The sequence below is a fragment of the Vigna unguiculata genome, chromosome 5 (genome assembly GCF_037176805.1).
Source record: "Vigna unguiculata cultivar grain cowpea cultivar isolate G323 ecotype 2 chromosome 5, ASM3717680v1, whole genome shotgun sequence".
Taxonomy (NCBI): domain Eukaryota; kingdom Viridiplantae; phylum Streptophyta; class Magnoliopsida; order Fabales; family Fabaceae; genus Vigna; species Vigna unguiculata.
In genome coordinates, this window is record NC_140796.1 from 1,883,443 (window position 1) to 1,901,496 (window position 18,054).

The 18,054-nt window shown below is 31.9% G+C and overlaps 3 protein-coding genes across 3 annotated transcripts; all 3 read right to left on the minus strand.

Annotated features, from left to right (window-relative positions):
- Positions 1-609: 609 nt before the first annotated feature.
- On the minus strand, positions 610-6,251 carry PERK8 (Protein kinase superfamily protein). The gene is made up of 8 exons (XM_028072365.2): positions 4,445-6,251; positions 3,265-3,678; positions 2,477-2,563; positions 2,132-2,202; positions 1,887-1,963; positions 1,514-1,661; positions 1,271-1,432; positions 610-1,155 (listed from the first exon to the last, which is right to left on the minus strand). Exons 1-8 carry the CDS (start codon positions 5,469-5,471, stop codon positions 913-915), a joined length of 2,229 nt encoding a protein of 742 aa, XP_027928166.2. The 5' UTR covers positions 5,472-6,251; the 3' UTR covers positions 610-912.
- Positions 6,252-10,610: 4,359 nt separating this feature from the next.
- LOC114184001 (large ribosomal subunit protein eL37x) lies at positions 10,611-11,436 on the minus strand. Its single transcript, XM_028071228.2, has 4 exons — positions 11,318-11,436; positions 11,103-11,238; positions 10,932-11,033; positions 10,611-10,852 (listed from the first exon to the last, which is right to left on the minus strand). Exons 1-4 carry the CDS (start codon positions 11,318-11,320, stop codon positions 10,806-10,808), a joined length of 288 nt encoding a protein of 95 aa, XP_027927029.1. The 5' UTR covers positions 11,321-11,436; the 3' UTR covers positions 10,611-10,805.
- A 655-nt stretch (positions 11,437-12,091) lies between these two features.
- LOC114184231 (protein trichome birefringence-like 19) lies at positions 12,092-13,645 on the minus strand. Its single transcript, XM_028071513.2, has 2 exons — positions 13,094-13,645; positions 12,092-13,003 (listed from the first exon to the last, which is right to left on the minus strand). Exons 1-2 carry the CDS (start codon positions 13,580-13,582, stop codon positions 12,215-12,217), a joined length of 1,278 nt encoding a protein of 425 aa, XP_027927314.2. The 5' UTR covers positions 13,583-13,645; the 3' UTR covers positions 12,092-12,214.
- Positions 13,646-18,054: the final 4,409 nt, after the last annotated feature.

Sequence of the window (18,054 nt, forward strand, 5' to 3'; positions counted from 1 at the left end):
TCATGACCAATACCAAACAATATTTCGCTGGACCCATTAGCATGGCTCGAAAGTCTTTCCTTATATGTGTATTTTCCTTTGGTAATGATATAAACAACGTATTTCTCAGTTTATTTTCATTACTTTGTTGTTCTGTCAGCAAATTCTTGACAGGTGAAGTGTAGCAGGTTCGTCCATAAAAATTTCAAAACATTGACATAGTTAAAATTAATGACATTAACATGCTATACATACTCTTTTCCATGGGTCAATAAAGAAAAACTGTTCCCCTCTCATGAATTCCAAACACAAGAACAAATGGCTAGGAACATGGTGATCCTGCACATATCGTTTCTTCTGCTGTAAGGTTGAAGGGATATCTCTTTCTAAGGTGTTAAATTAGTTTAAATTTCATTCAAACTGGTAAGAAGTGTTTAAGCAATCATACACAGCACCCGTTAACTTTGATTTACAACCTATGTATGTTTGGTTGCACATCTTATATGTGATTTTTCACTTCGTGAAGGTGATTTAAGAAAAACTTTGACAGTAATTTTTAGTTCTGTAAATCGGATACTCATTTTGAATTTTGATGTTCAATTCAACCGAAAACTACAAAGTACAAAAAAGTGCAGCGTAAATTGTGATTTTATGCGCCGGTAAGTGTTACAACTCATACATGGTATTTTACATGAATAAATACATTGCTGTATGTAACAAATAACCTAATTTACAAAGAATAGAAAGGGCCTCAGCAAGCAACATGATGTTAGGAAAATGGGAACAAAAATAGTAAAAAAGAGATTTACAACATTAGACATGTCCCACCAGAAAACTGAAGTTCAAGTGCATGCACTGGCAGGTGTGTCTGTGCTGTGTGCATGAATCAAAATTTGTGCAATCCCTGAAGAGTGAGTGAGTGGGTGGTGTGATTCAGACGTTCCAAGGACCAGTTTTGTTTTGGGAAAACATGGTTGTCGAGTCTTGATCTCTACTCCTCCAGCTACTCTGAGACTCATTGAAGAAACTTGAACTATCTTGGCTCCCAAAAGCCATCCTCCTAAACATTCTTATCTGTGCAGATTGCTGTGCAGAATCAAACACCGAACTCTGCCCCGGTTTCATTCCATTATTCAGATCCGTAAACTCGTCTAAGGAATCTAAAGCTCTCACCACCTGCGAACCACCAATGTGCAAAGCATGCACATTTAGCATTCTCAAAATCACAACAAATATATACATGTTCATGCTGACCTGCATTTCATGCTCTATAGACAGAGAATAAAATTACCTGACTCATGCGTGGCCTCTTCACCGACGAGTGGCGTACACAGGCTGCGGCGGCCTCGATCATCCGGAACATTTCGTTTCTGTCGTAGTTCTTCCCCAGTCTTGGATCCACCAAGATTTCAAAGTCCTCCTTCTCAAGTGCTTCACTCAACAAAGGCCGAGCCTGGAAACAAGTTTGTTGACTATTAAAATCAGCATTTTATTTATATTTGTATCTGTTTGTGAAAGCAATTATGTGACTCACCCATTCAACGAGGCTCTCATCACCAATTGGTTGAGATGCATCAACAGGTTTCCGACCTGTAATTAACTCCAAAAGCACAACACCGTAGGAATATACATCAGACTTTTCCGTTAGTTTCCCACTTGTTGCATATTCTGGTGCCATGTACCTGTCAATTCAGACCATTCTTCCCCTTAGGTATGTATACTCACAATACCAACATTTCATACTTCACCAATATCCAAAACACTCTAAAAGATTTATATGCCATAAACGGCCTAAAACAAAGGCATAATAGATCAAAGATCAATAAATAATATCCACACAGGATACAGCTCAGAAAAAAAAATAAAAAATTACTACCAAAAATTATTACTATCAATAAATAACTTACCCAAAGGTTCCCATTACTCGTGTTGTAACATGTGTATTTGAATCTAATGCCAATTTTGCAAGCCCAAAGTCAGAAACCTGTAGATCAAATCATACATTAAAAACGTCACAACAATAAAGAAAATAGTGTAAGATGCTGATGCAGTTCAAGCAGACGTTTAAGTGTGAATCAATTTATTTAAATGACTTCATCAAAAAGTTTCAAAATCTATTCTCCCATCAGAGGTACAGGTTAAAAAAGCTTACTCGAGCTTCATAGTTGAGATCAAGAAGGATGTTCGACGACTTAATATCTCGATGAATAATGCGTGGATGACCTGATAAATTAATTAAATTGAACTAAGATAAACAATCTATTATGGTACAAAAATCCGAAAGATAAAGGGGAAAACACGCAAGTAATTATGAATGTGCAATCCATGTCTGATGCAAGCATCTTAATAGTGGTTGCAAAATTTCTAAAGAACTCAATGTCCTTATTTTAAAATAAATACTCCAAGCACCGAAGGAGCATGTAGTACCATGGAAACACCTTGTCTTCAACTGATGATAAATGTATACTTGAAAATATGCGAAAAAGAAGATACTTACAGTCTTCATGCAGGTAAGCTATTCCTCGAGCTGCACCAGCAGCAACCTTGATTCTGGTAGGCCAATCCAGTACTGGTCTATTTTCTTCTGAAAAAATGAATAAATTTACTGGTCAGGTTTTAGATCAAATTTTAGGTGAACTACAGACAACATGATGATGGGAACTTACTCACCAACCTAATTGGATTATAAATTGAGGTGCAACCACAATGGTTATAATAATAAATTTAAGGAAAAACAAAATATTACGTGTTTCTACTACCACAGTAAATATCCTACATATCCTCCAGAAGTAGGATGTATCCATATTTTTTTCTCTGTCATGGAGGGATGCAGCATAGATATGACATGCAAATTTAAAAAAAAAAAAAAGTAGCATTGATCTATTTTAAACATTTTAACAAATTTCAAAAATAAAAAATAAGGTAGGGGTGCTAAGGTCAATGCAGTAAATCATTTTGATTGAGCAAGAAATTGAACATGGCCTATTTGGATGAGTTCATTTAGGTAATATTTTGAAAAATGTCAACAGAAATGATGTTCCGGTTTACAAAATAGCCAATATTGTACATATGACATATATCAAGATATTGTCAATGTTGAAATTTATTGATAATTTTATAATCAAAGAACCTTTTTTCCTTAAATTGTGAACTATCTGTGAGCTGTCTATGTCCTACAAATTTATGAAACAACTCTAATTTTTCACAACTTATTTTCTTCACCCCTCTCTAGAAATGGGTGTTCAACTCTCATCTAACCATGCAATCAATATGTATTTATCTTACCATGGAGATGGTAATGAAGAGTATTGTTGGGAACATAGTCATATACAAGCAATCTCTGATGTTCAGATATACAGTAACCAACCAAGGAAACCAGATGACGATGATGCACACGGCTGATAATCTCAACTTCTGCCCTGAATTCACGTTCCCCTTGCCCACCACCAATTTTGAGCTGTTTCACAGCTACTTCTCTTCCATCTACGAGTAAACCTTTATAGACACAACCAAATCCACCTTCTCCAAGCAAATTTTGTGCCGAAAATCCATTTGTAGCTTGGATAAGTTCTTCATACGTGAACCATGATCTTGAGCTACTTACTCCACCTGGTTCTGATGGAGAATACACAAAATCACTACCTGATGCACTACCTGCTACAAAGTTGGCAGGAGACTGTGGCCTCAAGAATAAGGTACCTAGAAGAATTAAATTGTAGCCGAATTAAGAAGTTACTACAAACAAATACAACTGTATGGTGACATGCCATTTAAACATAATGCAACTACAATTCCAAAACTTTTCAGAACAAAGTCCAACAACAAACATCCTGCCTAATTATCTTGATCAGCTAAAATTTGTAAGAAATAATGTAGAAACCGAAGTTGCCCCGACAGCAAGGAAGTTTGATTTAAACCAATAAAACGCTTCAAACGTCCAAAAGTGTCAGTCTTTAGCCACAAACCCAGTTCCAGTATCTTGCAACAACTGAGTTTAGGGTTCAATTAAAATAAAGACATTGTTAATGTCATTGATTTGAATACCAGTTCTCGGTCATATAGATCAAAATGCAATTACACCTCTATAGACAATTAATCGTATTTCCCTGAAGATGGCAAGCCATAGTGTAATACGTAAATGAACTCAATATTAAATTAAGAGAAATTGGTATTAAGCGGTAATGAAGATTGATACATTGACATCGGACTTCCGGTTTTGAGTCTATGATGAATATTTCAAGAACCAGAATAGGGGGACTATTCTTGTTCATAAATGAAGTATCTAGGAAACAGAATCCATTATATCTGGATCATCTAATTCAAGTTTAAGGCTCTAGGCAACATTGGGAAAATCCTTTCGAACTAATCTGAATAAAAAATTATCAAGATTAACAACAAACAACATGCAAGAACCAACAAGATAATATCCCTAAGCCCTAATAGTTGGCAATACATAATGCAATACCTGAATTGTGGGATGAGGTAAATGGAGAAGGAGCAGCATAACCACCTCTTGATCCTTTTTCCTTCTTCTTTTTCTTCTGTACAAACCACACGGCCATAACAAGAAAACTGAGGGCAATAAAACCAACTACAATTCCAATGGCGACGGATCCTCCAGCACTTAATCCTCCTGAATGTGAAGGCGTGTTGTTTGTACCTATGTCGTTAGAACCATCATTAGTTGGTCTAGCAGTGGGTTTCTCAGTCGGAAGAGACGGCAGTGGTACCGGTGGACCCCCAACGGCCGTTTCATTGGTTGGGGGGTCAGGCAAAGAAGCTGGAGGTGAAGATCCTGAAGGGACTGAAGGAGGAGTTGATGGCAATGTGGATGGAGGGGGAACATCAGAAGAAGGAGGCTTAGGAGGAGATTGAGAAACTGATGGAGGAGGTGCATGTGAAGGAGTAGTTTTCGGAGGACTTTCTTTCTGTGGAGGAGTACCGGTGGATGGTGGCCTTGGAACATTGGCAGGAGGAGGAGGAGATGGTGAAATTGGTTGAGAAGGAGGGGGAATTGTAGAGGGAGGAGATTGGGGAGGAGGGGAAACAGTTGGTGAAGATGGTGGAGACAAAACTGGAGGGGAAGGTGGAGGAGGAGCAGTGGTGGTGGCTGGTGGTGAGGGGGGAGATGTTACAACTGGTGGCGTTGGAGATGCTGGTGGTAATGGAGGAGGAGAATCTGGCGGTGAAGGAGGGGGCAGAGTTGGTGTTGGTGGTGGTGGAGAAGATGGTGGAGGAGAGACTGATATGGAAGGAGGAGGGGTTGCAGGCACTGCCTGAGGAGGTGAAGGAGGTGGAGCTGAAGGGTCAGAGGGAGATGAAGGAGCAGGGGAATTGGGTGTTTGATTGGGCTGGGAAGAATTGGGAGGTGATGGAGGAGGGGTGGAGGAATTGGTCGGAGAAGATGAAGAAGGTGGTGGTGATAAAACACCACCAAGAACCGGAGGCACCGCAACAGGGGAAGCATTTGGAGAAGGGTTGGTTGAAGCCATTACTGCACAAATCTTCCCTCAAAAACAAAATGTACTACTAGTTAAACACTTCCATCACCACTACTCCGATACTTTCTCAAACCACCATCACTCCAAATTCCAGAAACACACTCGACACAACATTCCAGATCAAGCATCAACAAAAAATTTCAATTTTCAGATCAACCCTTCCACAAGCAATGCTCGAATTTCTTCAGAGAAAGAAAAAAAAAACACAACCACCAAGACCCAATCCCTTAAAAAAACACTTAACTTTGGCAAAGAGCAAAAAGTCAATACCCACAAACAACTTTGAAGAAAGCTAGTACTTTAGTGAGGTACAACAGCTGACAAAAAGCAAATTCACAGTGGGGAAAAAGAAGTCCAGCTCGTGAAACAAAACCTTTTCGCAAATCAAGGAGCATCTTCCAACATTATGACCCAGCTTGGTCACTGGTCTAACCCACCGGAGAGGTCAAAATACAGCATACCCAGATCTCCAAAACTCAGCAATGAACTAAAAATGCAACCTTTAGCGATATCTGAGAAGAGGGTGTTCGCAAATTGCATGTACAATTGACCATGGGCAAGAAACGGAAGGTTCAAAACTCCGTAGGAAAAAGCTGATTTTGCGGAATATGAGAATAGTGGCACACAGAAACAGACACAGCACACCCCACAATAAGTGCAAAGCAGAACGTGGAGACGACTTTCAGAATAAGCTCCGTTTCACACACTCTCTATGGCACTCCTTCACTCACCTCACATGCACTGTTAATGGGAAAAGGTCGTGTCCCAATTGAAAATTCAGAAAACGCAATCATTAAACCATACCATTTTATTTTGTTTTACTTTTTTTGAATTCGAGGGACCAAAGTGCTTCTGATGTTGTATGCTGTCACTTTATTTTTTGAGGGGAAATCCCACTAACACGTTGAATTGGTCAAATTTATTAGACCTATAATAAAATTTGACATTCCCTATTTCATTTTAATGTTTCTTTTTATGATTTATATTTTAATAAATTTTAAATAAATAATAAAGTATGTTAGAAAGTGCTAATAGCATTATTTATTTTTTCTTTATTCAATCATTAGTTTTATCGTTACTGGAAGTAATAGCAGTCTCTGTCATTAACAAAATTCATCAGAAAGTATAAACTAATTTGTTATAAATAGAAGATAAAACTTGCAAAATTTGTGACTTTTAATAATCATAAGTGGAAGAAACTTTAGATTGTGTTAGAACTTGTAAGTTGTAACATCTTCTCTTATTACCATATTTTAAAGTTTCCCCTTTTAGGTGGAGTTTCTTATTTAACAGTTGTAAGTTCTTGTTTTCAGTATTTTGTAAGATTATTTACTATTTTGGTGAAGACATTTAATCCCTCTTGTGCTTAGATTTTTTCACTATGTTGGTTCTGAGGAATGATACTTCTTGTCATCACCACAAAACACAATGTCACTTTTGATGGATTAAAAAATTCAAAGAGTATCTCTACAAAAGTGTTTATCTGAAACTAATCAATAGATAAATTTATTTTAATTATAAATTTTCCTTTCGGTACTTAAGACTTGTCCTCGAAAAATAATTAAAATTAATTACAATGAGCAGTTGTTTGCTATAAAAGAATGATGATTAGAAAAATGATTTTATTATATATAGTTGGAGAGTAGTGGCATGGAATGTTGCAGTTTTTGGCTGTGATAGAGTTATGGTTGGCATTAAATATTAAATATAAATTATAGTAAAGAAGAAGCAAAACAAAAGTATTATTATTGTTGGAATAGTCAGAAGCTGAAGTTCATTCTAACTTGTATTAATTATTCTATTGTATTGTGGTTGTTTGTTAGATCACATATTCAATTGATGCCTTATACAAACAAATTTTACTAATTTCATTTTAATCTCTGACTTTTTAATATAACGTGAGTAATAATTAATTATTCCTGGTCTTTAAAACAATTAAATGGACAGTGAAAATATTGAGAAGTATGAAAATATTCATTTTAAGAAAGAAATTTGCATGAACAATGCAATAGTTTTATCCAGTAAGTTGTTGCACATGGAAAAGACAATCCTACGTGCTTAAATAAATTAATAGTTTGTGCACATGAACTAATGTTTTGTTAAACTATAAATATTGAATATGAAGTTCAATAAAAATAAAGTAGGTAAAAATTAAATTAAATTAAATTAATTAATTAAAAATTAATTTTCTTATCATGTGTTAATCAGGTTAAATCAATTAAATAATTGTGTAAATAGATAATTAGATTTTTGGAATAGTGAGATAAATTAGTTGGATTATATAATTAGGCTACACCACCACTACCCGAAGATTGATCCATTTAAAAATTATCCAAGAGATTAAAAGATAGAAGGAATGTTCACTGTTAGATTAAAATTAGGATAATGAATAAGTATAGGAATAAAAATCAATGACATTTTAGTGAATATTTGTTTATTTAATATTAAAAACTAAATCTAATACCATGGAAGAAAAGTAACTTCTAGTAGTAGATAAATAGCATATAGAAATGAGGTAAGGAATAATATTAATGAAAAGTTTAGAGAAGAGACATAGAATCATTCCTTTTTTTTTTATCCTTAAGTGAATTCTTATAATATTTTCTATGTCAGATATATTCCTTTAATCTCTAGATTATTACGTTGGATATTCTGTTTTATTTCTTTGAACTTTTTATATTTGTTTTTCTAACTTTGTTTAAATTGAAAGTAAATATATAAAAAATTGAACCAAAGGTTTTATTGTATTTAAATGTGATATTGTATATTTAGAATTAATTGATAACTAACAAATTTTCTATAATTAATTTCAAATTTAAAATTAATAATATATATTTATTTAATTTTAAAGTTTGAGATAAGTTCGCATTGAAATTTAAAAATTAAAATTATATTTAACTGTAATAAATTTATCCACTTTTTTAAAACTAGAAACCATAAATAAAATTGAAAGTGACGAAGGAGAATAATAAAAAAATAATGATACGACACTATAATATTTTTTACACGATACTACCACACACTACTTTTCACTCTTTCTTTTTCTTTAGAAATACAAAATTTAACTTGTTATAATCATTTTATTGGTATAAAAATTGTTAAATAATAGTCTAAAGTTGTTATAGGCCAAGAAACGATTGGCACGTTTAAATATACATTGCTTTTATTCATTAAGGCCATGTCGAGTAAAATCATCACACAGGTGATAAGTTCAATCGAGTTTTTAATTTTTAATACAAATTAGTTCCTAAGAAATTTTGACATGGTTCTGACCAATTTTGATATAATAAAAGTATTGGGTTAATCTCACTACATCTACATGGTTCTGACCAATTTTGATATAATAAATTAATATTTTAAAGCTATTAAAAATTAATAGTATTTTGTTACACGTTAATCAGTCTATAATGAGACCTAGTAATTTCTTCATACAAAGTTGATTTCACTCAACAATATTTTTCCTTCAAACATGTGAATATTCCAACTAACCACAATTTAACTTTAACAATATTGTAATATCCCAAATAAATATTACAGCACGTTGCTAAACTGTGAGCAAACTAATAATTTGATGGAATAAACATATTAATAAATCAATATGTAGTTGTCGGCTACATGTGTCAGCCTACTTGCAAGTTTTGTTTTATTCTCACTATTTGACAATTCCTATTCCAATTGCACATCTTCTCTCATTTACTTTACATTGTTTAAAAGAACAAGTTCACAACTTCAAGTATCGATTCTAAACCTTTTCATTATAAATTTAATATTTACTTTATAAAATATCATAAAATGACTTTATTAAAAGATTACTGACTGGAATAACGATTTAAATATTCTGTAACGATAAGTTTGGTACTTTTTAAAATGGAATTGATAGCTATCATTATCTATTCTTCAGCATAATACAGCCATTACAAATTACCTTATTTGTTTAAGCCGCATGTTAAATCTTAATTGGAGCAGTTCCAGTTTAAATAATGATGTTAAGTTTGAGTAATGATAAAATTAAGTAGTTGATTGTAACAGTGTGCCTTTTATAATTAAAGTTTTCATGATATAATATTAATTACAAATTATTTATAATTGATATAATATTACTGCGCAATCCATGGGATATTTTGCATTCGTCCCTTCATATAATTTAACCCTCTAAATACGTCATGTTCTTTTGAAGCGTGAGGATTCATAACTCAGTCAACTATCATACTTACTTTAAAATATATTACAATGTAAAATATATAGCATTCACTTTACAACTTCACAATATCGTTTATGGCCTATCAATATCTTTGAATTTGAGAAGAGGAAAGATTGTTGCTTTCTCCATCACCATACAAGAAAAAGAGAGGAAGAAAAAGAGATGAAAAACACTGAAGAAAAAAAGAAAATGTAAAAGAAAAACGAAACTCGTTCTGAAAATAAAATGTACAAGGAAAATGAAACTCGTTCTGAAAAGTTTTTCTGCAACATATTTTTCATTCATGTGTTTCAGAAAGTTCTTTCTAAAACATATCTTATGGAGTACAATTTTGAAAAACTCTTCAAAAGACATTACATATATTTTGATAATTTTATTTCCAAGAATTTACTCTGAGATGTATTTCATATATTCCGAAAATTCAGTTTCATAATTTTATTCTAGAAATTATTTTAGAAATTTTGTTCCGGAAATTTTAAAAAACTCACTCTGAAATTTTCTGGAATATATAATCACTTGCAAGATAAAAATTTGAGGAGGTGCGCAAAGAATTAGGGGGTACAGGAAGTGAACACGAACACAGGAAAAATGAGCTTAGGAAAATTGCATCTCCACCCATTACATGTTATCTACCACAGCCTTGCATACTTCTCAAATTCTTCTATCAAGGAAACACTATCAGGTGAGACATGATTGCGAAGAACGTTTAACATTAACAGGTCTCACTTTTCTATCTTTTAAAATTACATATCCACAAACCATATTATTTTAGATAAATCATGTGGTAGCATATTCTGAACTCAATTTCTCCTATAGTAGCAAAATCTAAGCCAATGCCGGAATCAAAACTATCTTGTTAACGTAATTAACATAAACTAGTTAATTATAATTCACTGCCAACAACCACAACACCAAAAATAAGGCCTGAGTTGAAAACTAAAATTTAAACGTAAAAAACTATCAAATCAAAATTCCTTATCATCCTCAGGTGGAAATACAAAATCCATATATATCAAATGAGATCAAATCGACAGAAAGAAAAAATGTTCCGCAAGGTTCCGCACAACACAGAAGCCTTAACTCCTACAATTCAATGATCCAGAAAAAAAGCTACCTTGGAAAGCTTAGGCAGTGGTAGCCGCTCCTCTCTTCCTGGGTGCAGCCTCGGTTCCTGATTCAAAATCACCACGTTAGCCAAAACCCTAAACCAATGCCCACATTTAAACACTCAAATAATTAACCGATTATACCCTCTCTGAAGCCGCTCTTGAATCTGCGAGGCACGTGACGCAGGTATCTCATTCTTCCAGTTCCAGTGGTCTTTCTCCTAATAGCCTTCACGCTCCAGTTATCTGAAACCATCGACCAGTGAAAACCGAATTCTTAAACAAACCCTGATTTAAAAAAAGTAAAGAAGTTACATTTTCTAGTGCGCGCTGCTGGGAAAGCACACGCAGCACACCGACTCTTCTGGAGGTGGAAGCTGCGACGGCCGCATCTGACACAAAGGGTGTGGGTCTTGTTCCTCCTTTTACCGAAACTCCCTGTTCCCTTCCCCTACACTCATACAAAATCCAAACACCATCAGCATCAAATTGGTATCACCTCTACAGAGAATAAGCGAAAAAACACATACCATTGTAGCAGCAGAGCAGAAACCCTAGTTTCTCTGAAAGGAGAGGATTTATATATGTGCCTGCACAGATGGGTAGGTTATTCTTTTATATGGGCCTTCAGACCAATTATTGTATGGGCCTCCGGCCCAATTTATATTAACTCTGTTGCATTGGTTTATAGTATATAATTTGAATGATTTAGCAATAAAAATATTAATGGATAATTTTATGCACATGATTTTACCTATTTATAAATAATATTTTAACCATTATAAAAAAATTTGTAACCTACTTATAAATATATTAAACAATAATTTTTCTCTCTATTATTTTTTCATTTATTTTTAAACTATAATTTTAATAACTATTGATTCAATAAAATATTATCTTAATAAATTACAACCATTTAAATTCATATTAGTAAATTACGTTACACTTATACCTTTTTCATTTCTTAAATATTTTTTTCTATCTCTCCTACTCTTTAATAATTCAAAAAAAAAACATTCCAACCATTATTTAATTATGCAAAATCCAACATAAATATAAATATTATTTCATCCTACATACGTATAACTCTTCTCTTTCATCTTTTTAAAAAAAAATTAAAAATCAAAATATTTTAAGAAAATAATTCAAAATTCAGTTTCCGAAAACCAAGTGATATTCATGCACAGACATGACAAAACGACAACCAGAATTCAACACTGCTATAACAAATTTTGACATCAAATGAAAAGTGTGTTAATGCTATACATATACATGTAATAAAAAAGTGGAACAGGGCTACCCGAGAGAAAAAAAAAATCACACTTTGTTTCAAGAATCAATAGTGAATCGTAGCTAAATACGTTATACATTGCATCATCCTATGACTAACACTATAATATATCTGTTTGTAGCTAATGTGGTGTATCCTACACAAATCCCTGTAACGAAGAAACGAAAGATTTCTGAGTTTTCAACTTATAGAACAAAAGCTCATTCCACGTGTCAATAGGCCCCGGCAAGCACCAATGAACACAATCACTGTGCGTGTTCTTCATTTCATGTCCCCAGACATGGATATTAGGATGTCCATCAGGTCTACGCAGCATGATTTCAGTGGTGTTCAGCATCAAAAACTTCAACCCCCTCTTCCTCGCTTGCTTCTTTGCCGCTCTGAACTCCTCCACCTGAACCTTGTACGTCTCAAAAATGTAACCGTCGAACTTCATTTCCTCCTTCCCATAAGGTTTTGTCCTCTCACAACTCCCTCCTTTGTCCCACTCAGCATTCTCGAAGTGTGCAGGGGAGAATGTTCTCAGAAATGTCACACCCTTGAACCCTTCCATGTTCAGTATAGTTCTGAATGCGGTTCGGAACGCTTTTCTGTATCCGTAGTAGTGACTCAGGTCTGTGATGTTGCTTTGTTCACACTTGTGGCACCCCACAACTTGTCCTTTTTCATAGAACAATGCTGGCCGAAAGAACCACTGGCCAGCTGAGATAATGACAAAATCGAAGTTTTTCACTTCACCACTCCACGATTCTTCTGCCTTATCTAGATACAGGTTCGTGATGAGGCTGCTGTGAACATCGCTGCTTCTGACCAAAAATGGGGACCAGAGTGTTACAACTGTAAAATTGTAATCTTCATAGAACCACCTTCTGAAATATATGGGATCTGTAGAATATCTACTGGAAATATCCTCAGGACGAGCCACCTGAAAGAAAGTGAATGAATCACGTTTCAGATATGCATGTTTTTGTGTATTGACTGTGCCATTGAGTGATTAGTGACTATTACTACTCACAGAATTTAGGAGGCACAACAAAGAGTTCATTTGATTTCTTGCGACGGAGTCTCCAACAAAGGCCATGGACTTTCCTCTGACAATCTCTAAGAAAAGGGTTGCATCAAAGAGTGGAAGCTCGCATTCATCGGGTTTCCACCTCCATTTGAGGAACTCTCTATCAGGTCTCCCAAACTTCATGCAGTTTTGCTGATCCAGAATCAAGTTACAGGTCTCGTTATCATAATAGGGTCCTTTACTGTAAGGAACCCATTCCCCAGAAAACACGTTGCATCGTTTCATCTCTGTCACGTTCGAATCGTAGCTGCTTCTATTAACATACACCTTATTAGGAGAGGAAAAGGTAGAGTTATTAGGAGGTAAAAAGATAGAGTTTTTCGTAAGAGGAAGCGGTAACACGAGGATGAATAGGGTGAAAGGAAGAAGGATAACAACACTCTTGAGAAGTTTTCCTGGTGCATGCTTCCCGTTCCCATTGAGAACTTTCATGTCTGAGATAAAATCTGCATCAGAAGCTTTGGTTTATATAAGTCATTGTTTTTGGTAGAGTGATCATTACACATATAAATGATAAACCCTATAAATAAATAAATCTTGTTTTTTTTTTTTTTTAAGGGATGAATATGTATATATAATATTTATTAAAAGTATAAACAATAATTGTTGGGTTGGGCTATTTAATTTTCTGGCTCCATTGAATGTAATATATAATATTGTTAACCGAGTTTAATGGATTGAATGGATAATTTTATGGTAATAAAGTACAGTTAATTTGTTGCTATATAATTAGAAATATTCAAAGCCTCGGATTGTGACATTTGGTAGGTATAGAGCTCATGCTGTATGTAGAAGAAAAACACAAGTGATCACTGCAATAATACATGGAATTAACGACAAAAAAAATAGTGTCAGCTTTAACTATATTCTAGACCCGATCCAAAGTATGCAAAATCAATATAAACTAATTCCTTATTATTTTTAAATAATATAAAATTATTTATTTTTCCTGTTAGGACCAGTCGATAATATTTTATCCTTGTTAAATAAAACTGAACATAGAAGAAGAAAAAGGGAGAGTCACGAAATGCGACAACTCTTAATATGGGGATATACGTACCATATCAAATTATGGTATTTTTACTATGTTGTTTATAATAATTAACTATAACATATGTTAAGTGCTTCTGCGTGTTTTTTTTTTTCTTGTACAAACGAAATATGCATGGTATATGAATCCTAACGAATGGATTATATATTAAGTTTTTTTTTTTAGTTTTAGCCTCTTCTTCAATGTAATATTTTAAGAAAAATTATTTTTTAATAAAGTTTTGTTGACAAACTTCTAATGATGCATATGTGGTAATATCTTAATAACTTAATGGATAAAAAAAAGGTTTGATGTTATTTTAAGAGAGAAGAAAAAGGTTTTGTGTATATTAAAAAATAAATTTTATCAAACTTTGTAAGAAAAAAAAATGTTGTCAGAGTATTTGTTGGAAATAATTTAAGTGTGAGTCAAAAGTCTCATATTAAATGAAACATTAAATAGAATAAATAAAGTTAAACAATATATATGATGAAATATTCAACCTTATTGTCTAAAGATTTTTTTTTAAAAGTGATATCAAATATCTTATATGTGTAAAACTAATTTTATATAAATATATAAACCACAATCTCTCAATAATTATAATCTATATATATGATAAAATATAAACCCAAAAATATCATATTCCTATTTATAATATACATGATGAAACACATCAAATTATTAATCATAAAATAATGAAACATTTTAAGTGAAAAAACATCTCAAAATTCATAAAAAAAAACGATGTCTATAAGAAAAAGGTAACCATATGTTCAAGGTTAGTTACTTTCCTTTGCAACAGTGTTTGTCGTGGTAATGGTAGGACATGCCACTTCAAATTCTGAAATAAAAATTTAAAACAAACAAGAAATAGACATAAAGCAATAACCATGCTGAAAAGTATGTGGCACTTGACACCACAAGCAAAATCATTTTTGAAAACCATTAATTTTTGTATATATTCACATAACTACTTCTTTATAATAAAATATCAAAATATAAAGATAATAATATGATAATTATTTAAAAATTAATCAATCAGCATATAAAAAAAATATATAAAGTACTTATATTGAATAATAAATTGTCAATCTATATCATAATTCAACATTAAAAAAGATGGATGAGGACATAAAGCGGTGTGGGTGTCAAATTTTCGATATTCATAATTAAAAAATTAATTATACATATTAAAAAATAACAAGAAATTAGCCTTAAGTCCCTATATATACTTTATCGTGCACACGTTGAAAATTAGATGTTATGAATATAACAATTGGACCACATAAAAAAATAATTGCAAAACATTGTGAAAAAATAATTTGCTTTTACAAATGGTTTATAGTGCGTGGGACTCCTCTCGAAGACATTGGTCAATTTATGCAGTTTTAGTTTCCATATGCCATTAGTATGAAGGAGTGGGTGATTAAAAGTTGAAAGAGTGTGACATTTCAAAACTGATTTAATTTATGCAAATGGAGTTTGCTATATTTATAACTAAATTTTGTATGAAATTGAGAAAATAATGTGAAGATATAAATAATGAGTTTGCATTATTGTTATGAACAAACTTTAGAGAAAAATTAATTAAAAAGAAAGGAGTTGCCAGCTAAGGAAGAATAATGTGCAAGTGAAGCCAAAATCCAAAACGCCACTTAAGCGGTCCTTCTTAGTCTCCAAAATCAATCAATATTGGAGAACAAAATTATATATCAATCTATTTTTATATCATCGATTCACAAAAACTTCCAAAATGCCAACCATAATTTCATTTAAATTACTCCAAATAATATTTCAAATTAATGCTGCTTCATATACTTTAAATTAAGCCCACAGTTTGTTTTATTAATTTAATCTGGATTACCATGATCTTTTTACACACAAAAATACAAAATATGACCACAAAATATTAATTTTTATTTAGACTAGTTTAATGTTTATAAAATGCAATACTTATTTTTGTAATGTTAATCTTAGTTTTTTTTTCCGGAAGGAGACAATTACAAGATTTAAGGCTAATAATGAGATCAATGCTATAAAAACCCATATTTCCTGCTAATTTCTTGTCTTTGAAATTTTTTTCGTAGGAAATACTTGCAAATTTTTTTGTGAAAAAAAATTGCAAAAAATTGTTACCAACTTTTTTGTAAAATATTTTGTATAAAACATTTTTCGCAACAAATTTTGTAGGAAATACTTACAAATTTTATAATTTTATAGGAAATAATTTCACACGAAGGAATTACATATCAATTAAGATTTTTAGTAAAAATGGCAGAAAAAGTGTTTTCATGTAAAAATTTTTAACAAATTTGTAAGAAAAGTCTCATGGTATATGAAAATTTTTAATAGTGAATATAAACAAATTGATGTATATACTAGATAAAAATATCACCTTTAACAAAAAAAAAAAATCAAAATAATATATTTATTTGTCTTTTATTTCTATATATTATTTTCTTATTCATTTCTATTTAATATGAAATTTGAGCTGAAATTTACCTACTACAGTCTCTACTTAAAAGTAAATCCATAATATGAAGTCTCTTTCGTATTGTTACACTTCAACTAAAAAGGCTTTGCGAAATGATTAGTAATATGATAAACTTGTTTATTCATATTATTTAGTAACATATAAACTTAAGCTAATTAATTAACCTGTTACCTGCAAAAAAGAAAAAGGTAATGGTTCCTACACATATTTCCTTTGAGTGGCACATTTAATTCTTCTCATATTTGTACCATAATGAAAATGTAGCAATAATAATATTGTGCTTTAAAAAGTGTTTGTGTTGCATTTGAAAGGGTTGAATCGATTACATAAAAGAGGGTGCCACGTTTTTGGTTATGGGTCTTGTTCTATTATTATCAACCCAAAATGCAATCATGCAAAGCTTGAATATTAACCACTTCTTTTGCTTGCTTTTGGTAGTATTAGTCACAACAAAGGACACTATTTATAGTATTTGATTGCATATGTACCAGTCAATTTATGGTCCCCGTCTCATTAATATTTAATATCCCACATTATAGTTAAATGCTATTGTTTTTTTCACAAAAATATAAACATAAGATAAAGTATTTGTGATATATTATATATTTGAAGCTACTATTTAACTCTAAGTGTATTCAATGTAGGTAAGATGACAAAAGAATTTGTGTGTAATGTCTAAACCATTACAACCTGATTTTATTTTAACTATAAGAAATTCATGTATTGATTGGTATTAGTATGACTACAGATAATATTCTTCGATTTTTTAAATTTAATATAAATGAGAATATATATATATATATATATATATATATATATATATATATATATATATATATATATATATATTGTCCATAATCATAATCATTCTTATTTTTATACTTATTTTCTTCTCATATTTATTATGTTTTAAATTACTAAAATACATCCTTAATTTATTATATCTATGTTTAGTTTTCATTTATATTTCTTCATCAACAATTAGATTTTGTGGGTTAAAATGTGCTGTCCTTTTGTCATCCATTTTTGGTTTTCCAATTAATATTGGTAAAAAATTAAATAGTGGACTGAAAAATACTATTTATATTTTTTTTGAATATTAAAATTGTAAGTATATACCATTAATTTAAATAAATAATCTAATAGTAAACAACATGTTGAATCAGCAGCTTGTACTTTCTAATAATTTCCCATAAAATTGAGGGGTTTGACGACTTCTTGTAATATTTCAAAATATAATTTTCAATTTCATATTTAACGTAATGCTATATATTCATCTGATATACCATGAAGTTCAAGTTCTCTTATTATGTCATCATGCTAGAACATCATGTAGTTCATTAATAAGTTCTAACATAGTCAAGTTTTTTAACATTA

Coding starts and splice junctions, on each gene's coding strand:
- LOC114184001 (XM_028071228.2), bottom strand. Junction 11,034..11,102: donor AGCAGCGCGCACTAGAAAAT/GTAACTTCTTTA, acceptor CGATGGTTTCAG/ATAACTGGAGCGTGAAGGCT. Junction 10,853..10,931: donor CAAGAGCGGCTTCAGAGAGG/GTATAATCGGTT, acceptor ATTTTGAATCAG/GAACCGAGGCTGCACCCAGG.
- LOC114184231 (XM_028071513.2), bottom strand. CDS start 13,582: ATGAAAGTTCTCAATGGGAACGGGAAGCATGCACCAGGAAAACTTCTC. Junction 13,004..13,093: donor TGTTGTGCCTCCTAAATTCT/GTGAGTAGTAAT, acceptor ACTTTCTTTCAG/GTGGCTCGTCCTGAGGATAT.
- PERK8 (XM_028072365.2), bottom strand. CDS start 5,471: ATGGCTTCAACCAACCCTTCTCCAAATGCTTCCCCTGTTGCGGTGCCT. Junction 1,433..1,513: donor ATGAGAGCCTCGTTGAATGG/GTGAGTCACATA, acceptor ACTTGTTTCCAG/GCTCGGCCTTTGTTGAGTGA. Junction 1,156..1,270: donor AGAGGCCACGCATGAGTCAG/GTAATTTTATTC, acceptor GGTGGTTCGCAG/GTGGTGAGAGCTTTAGATTC.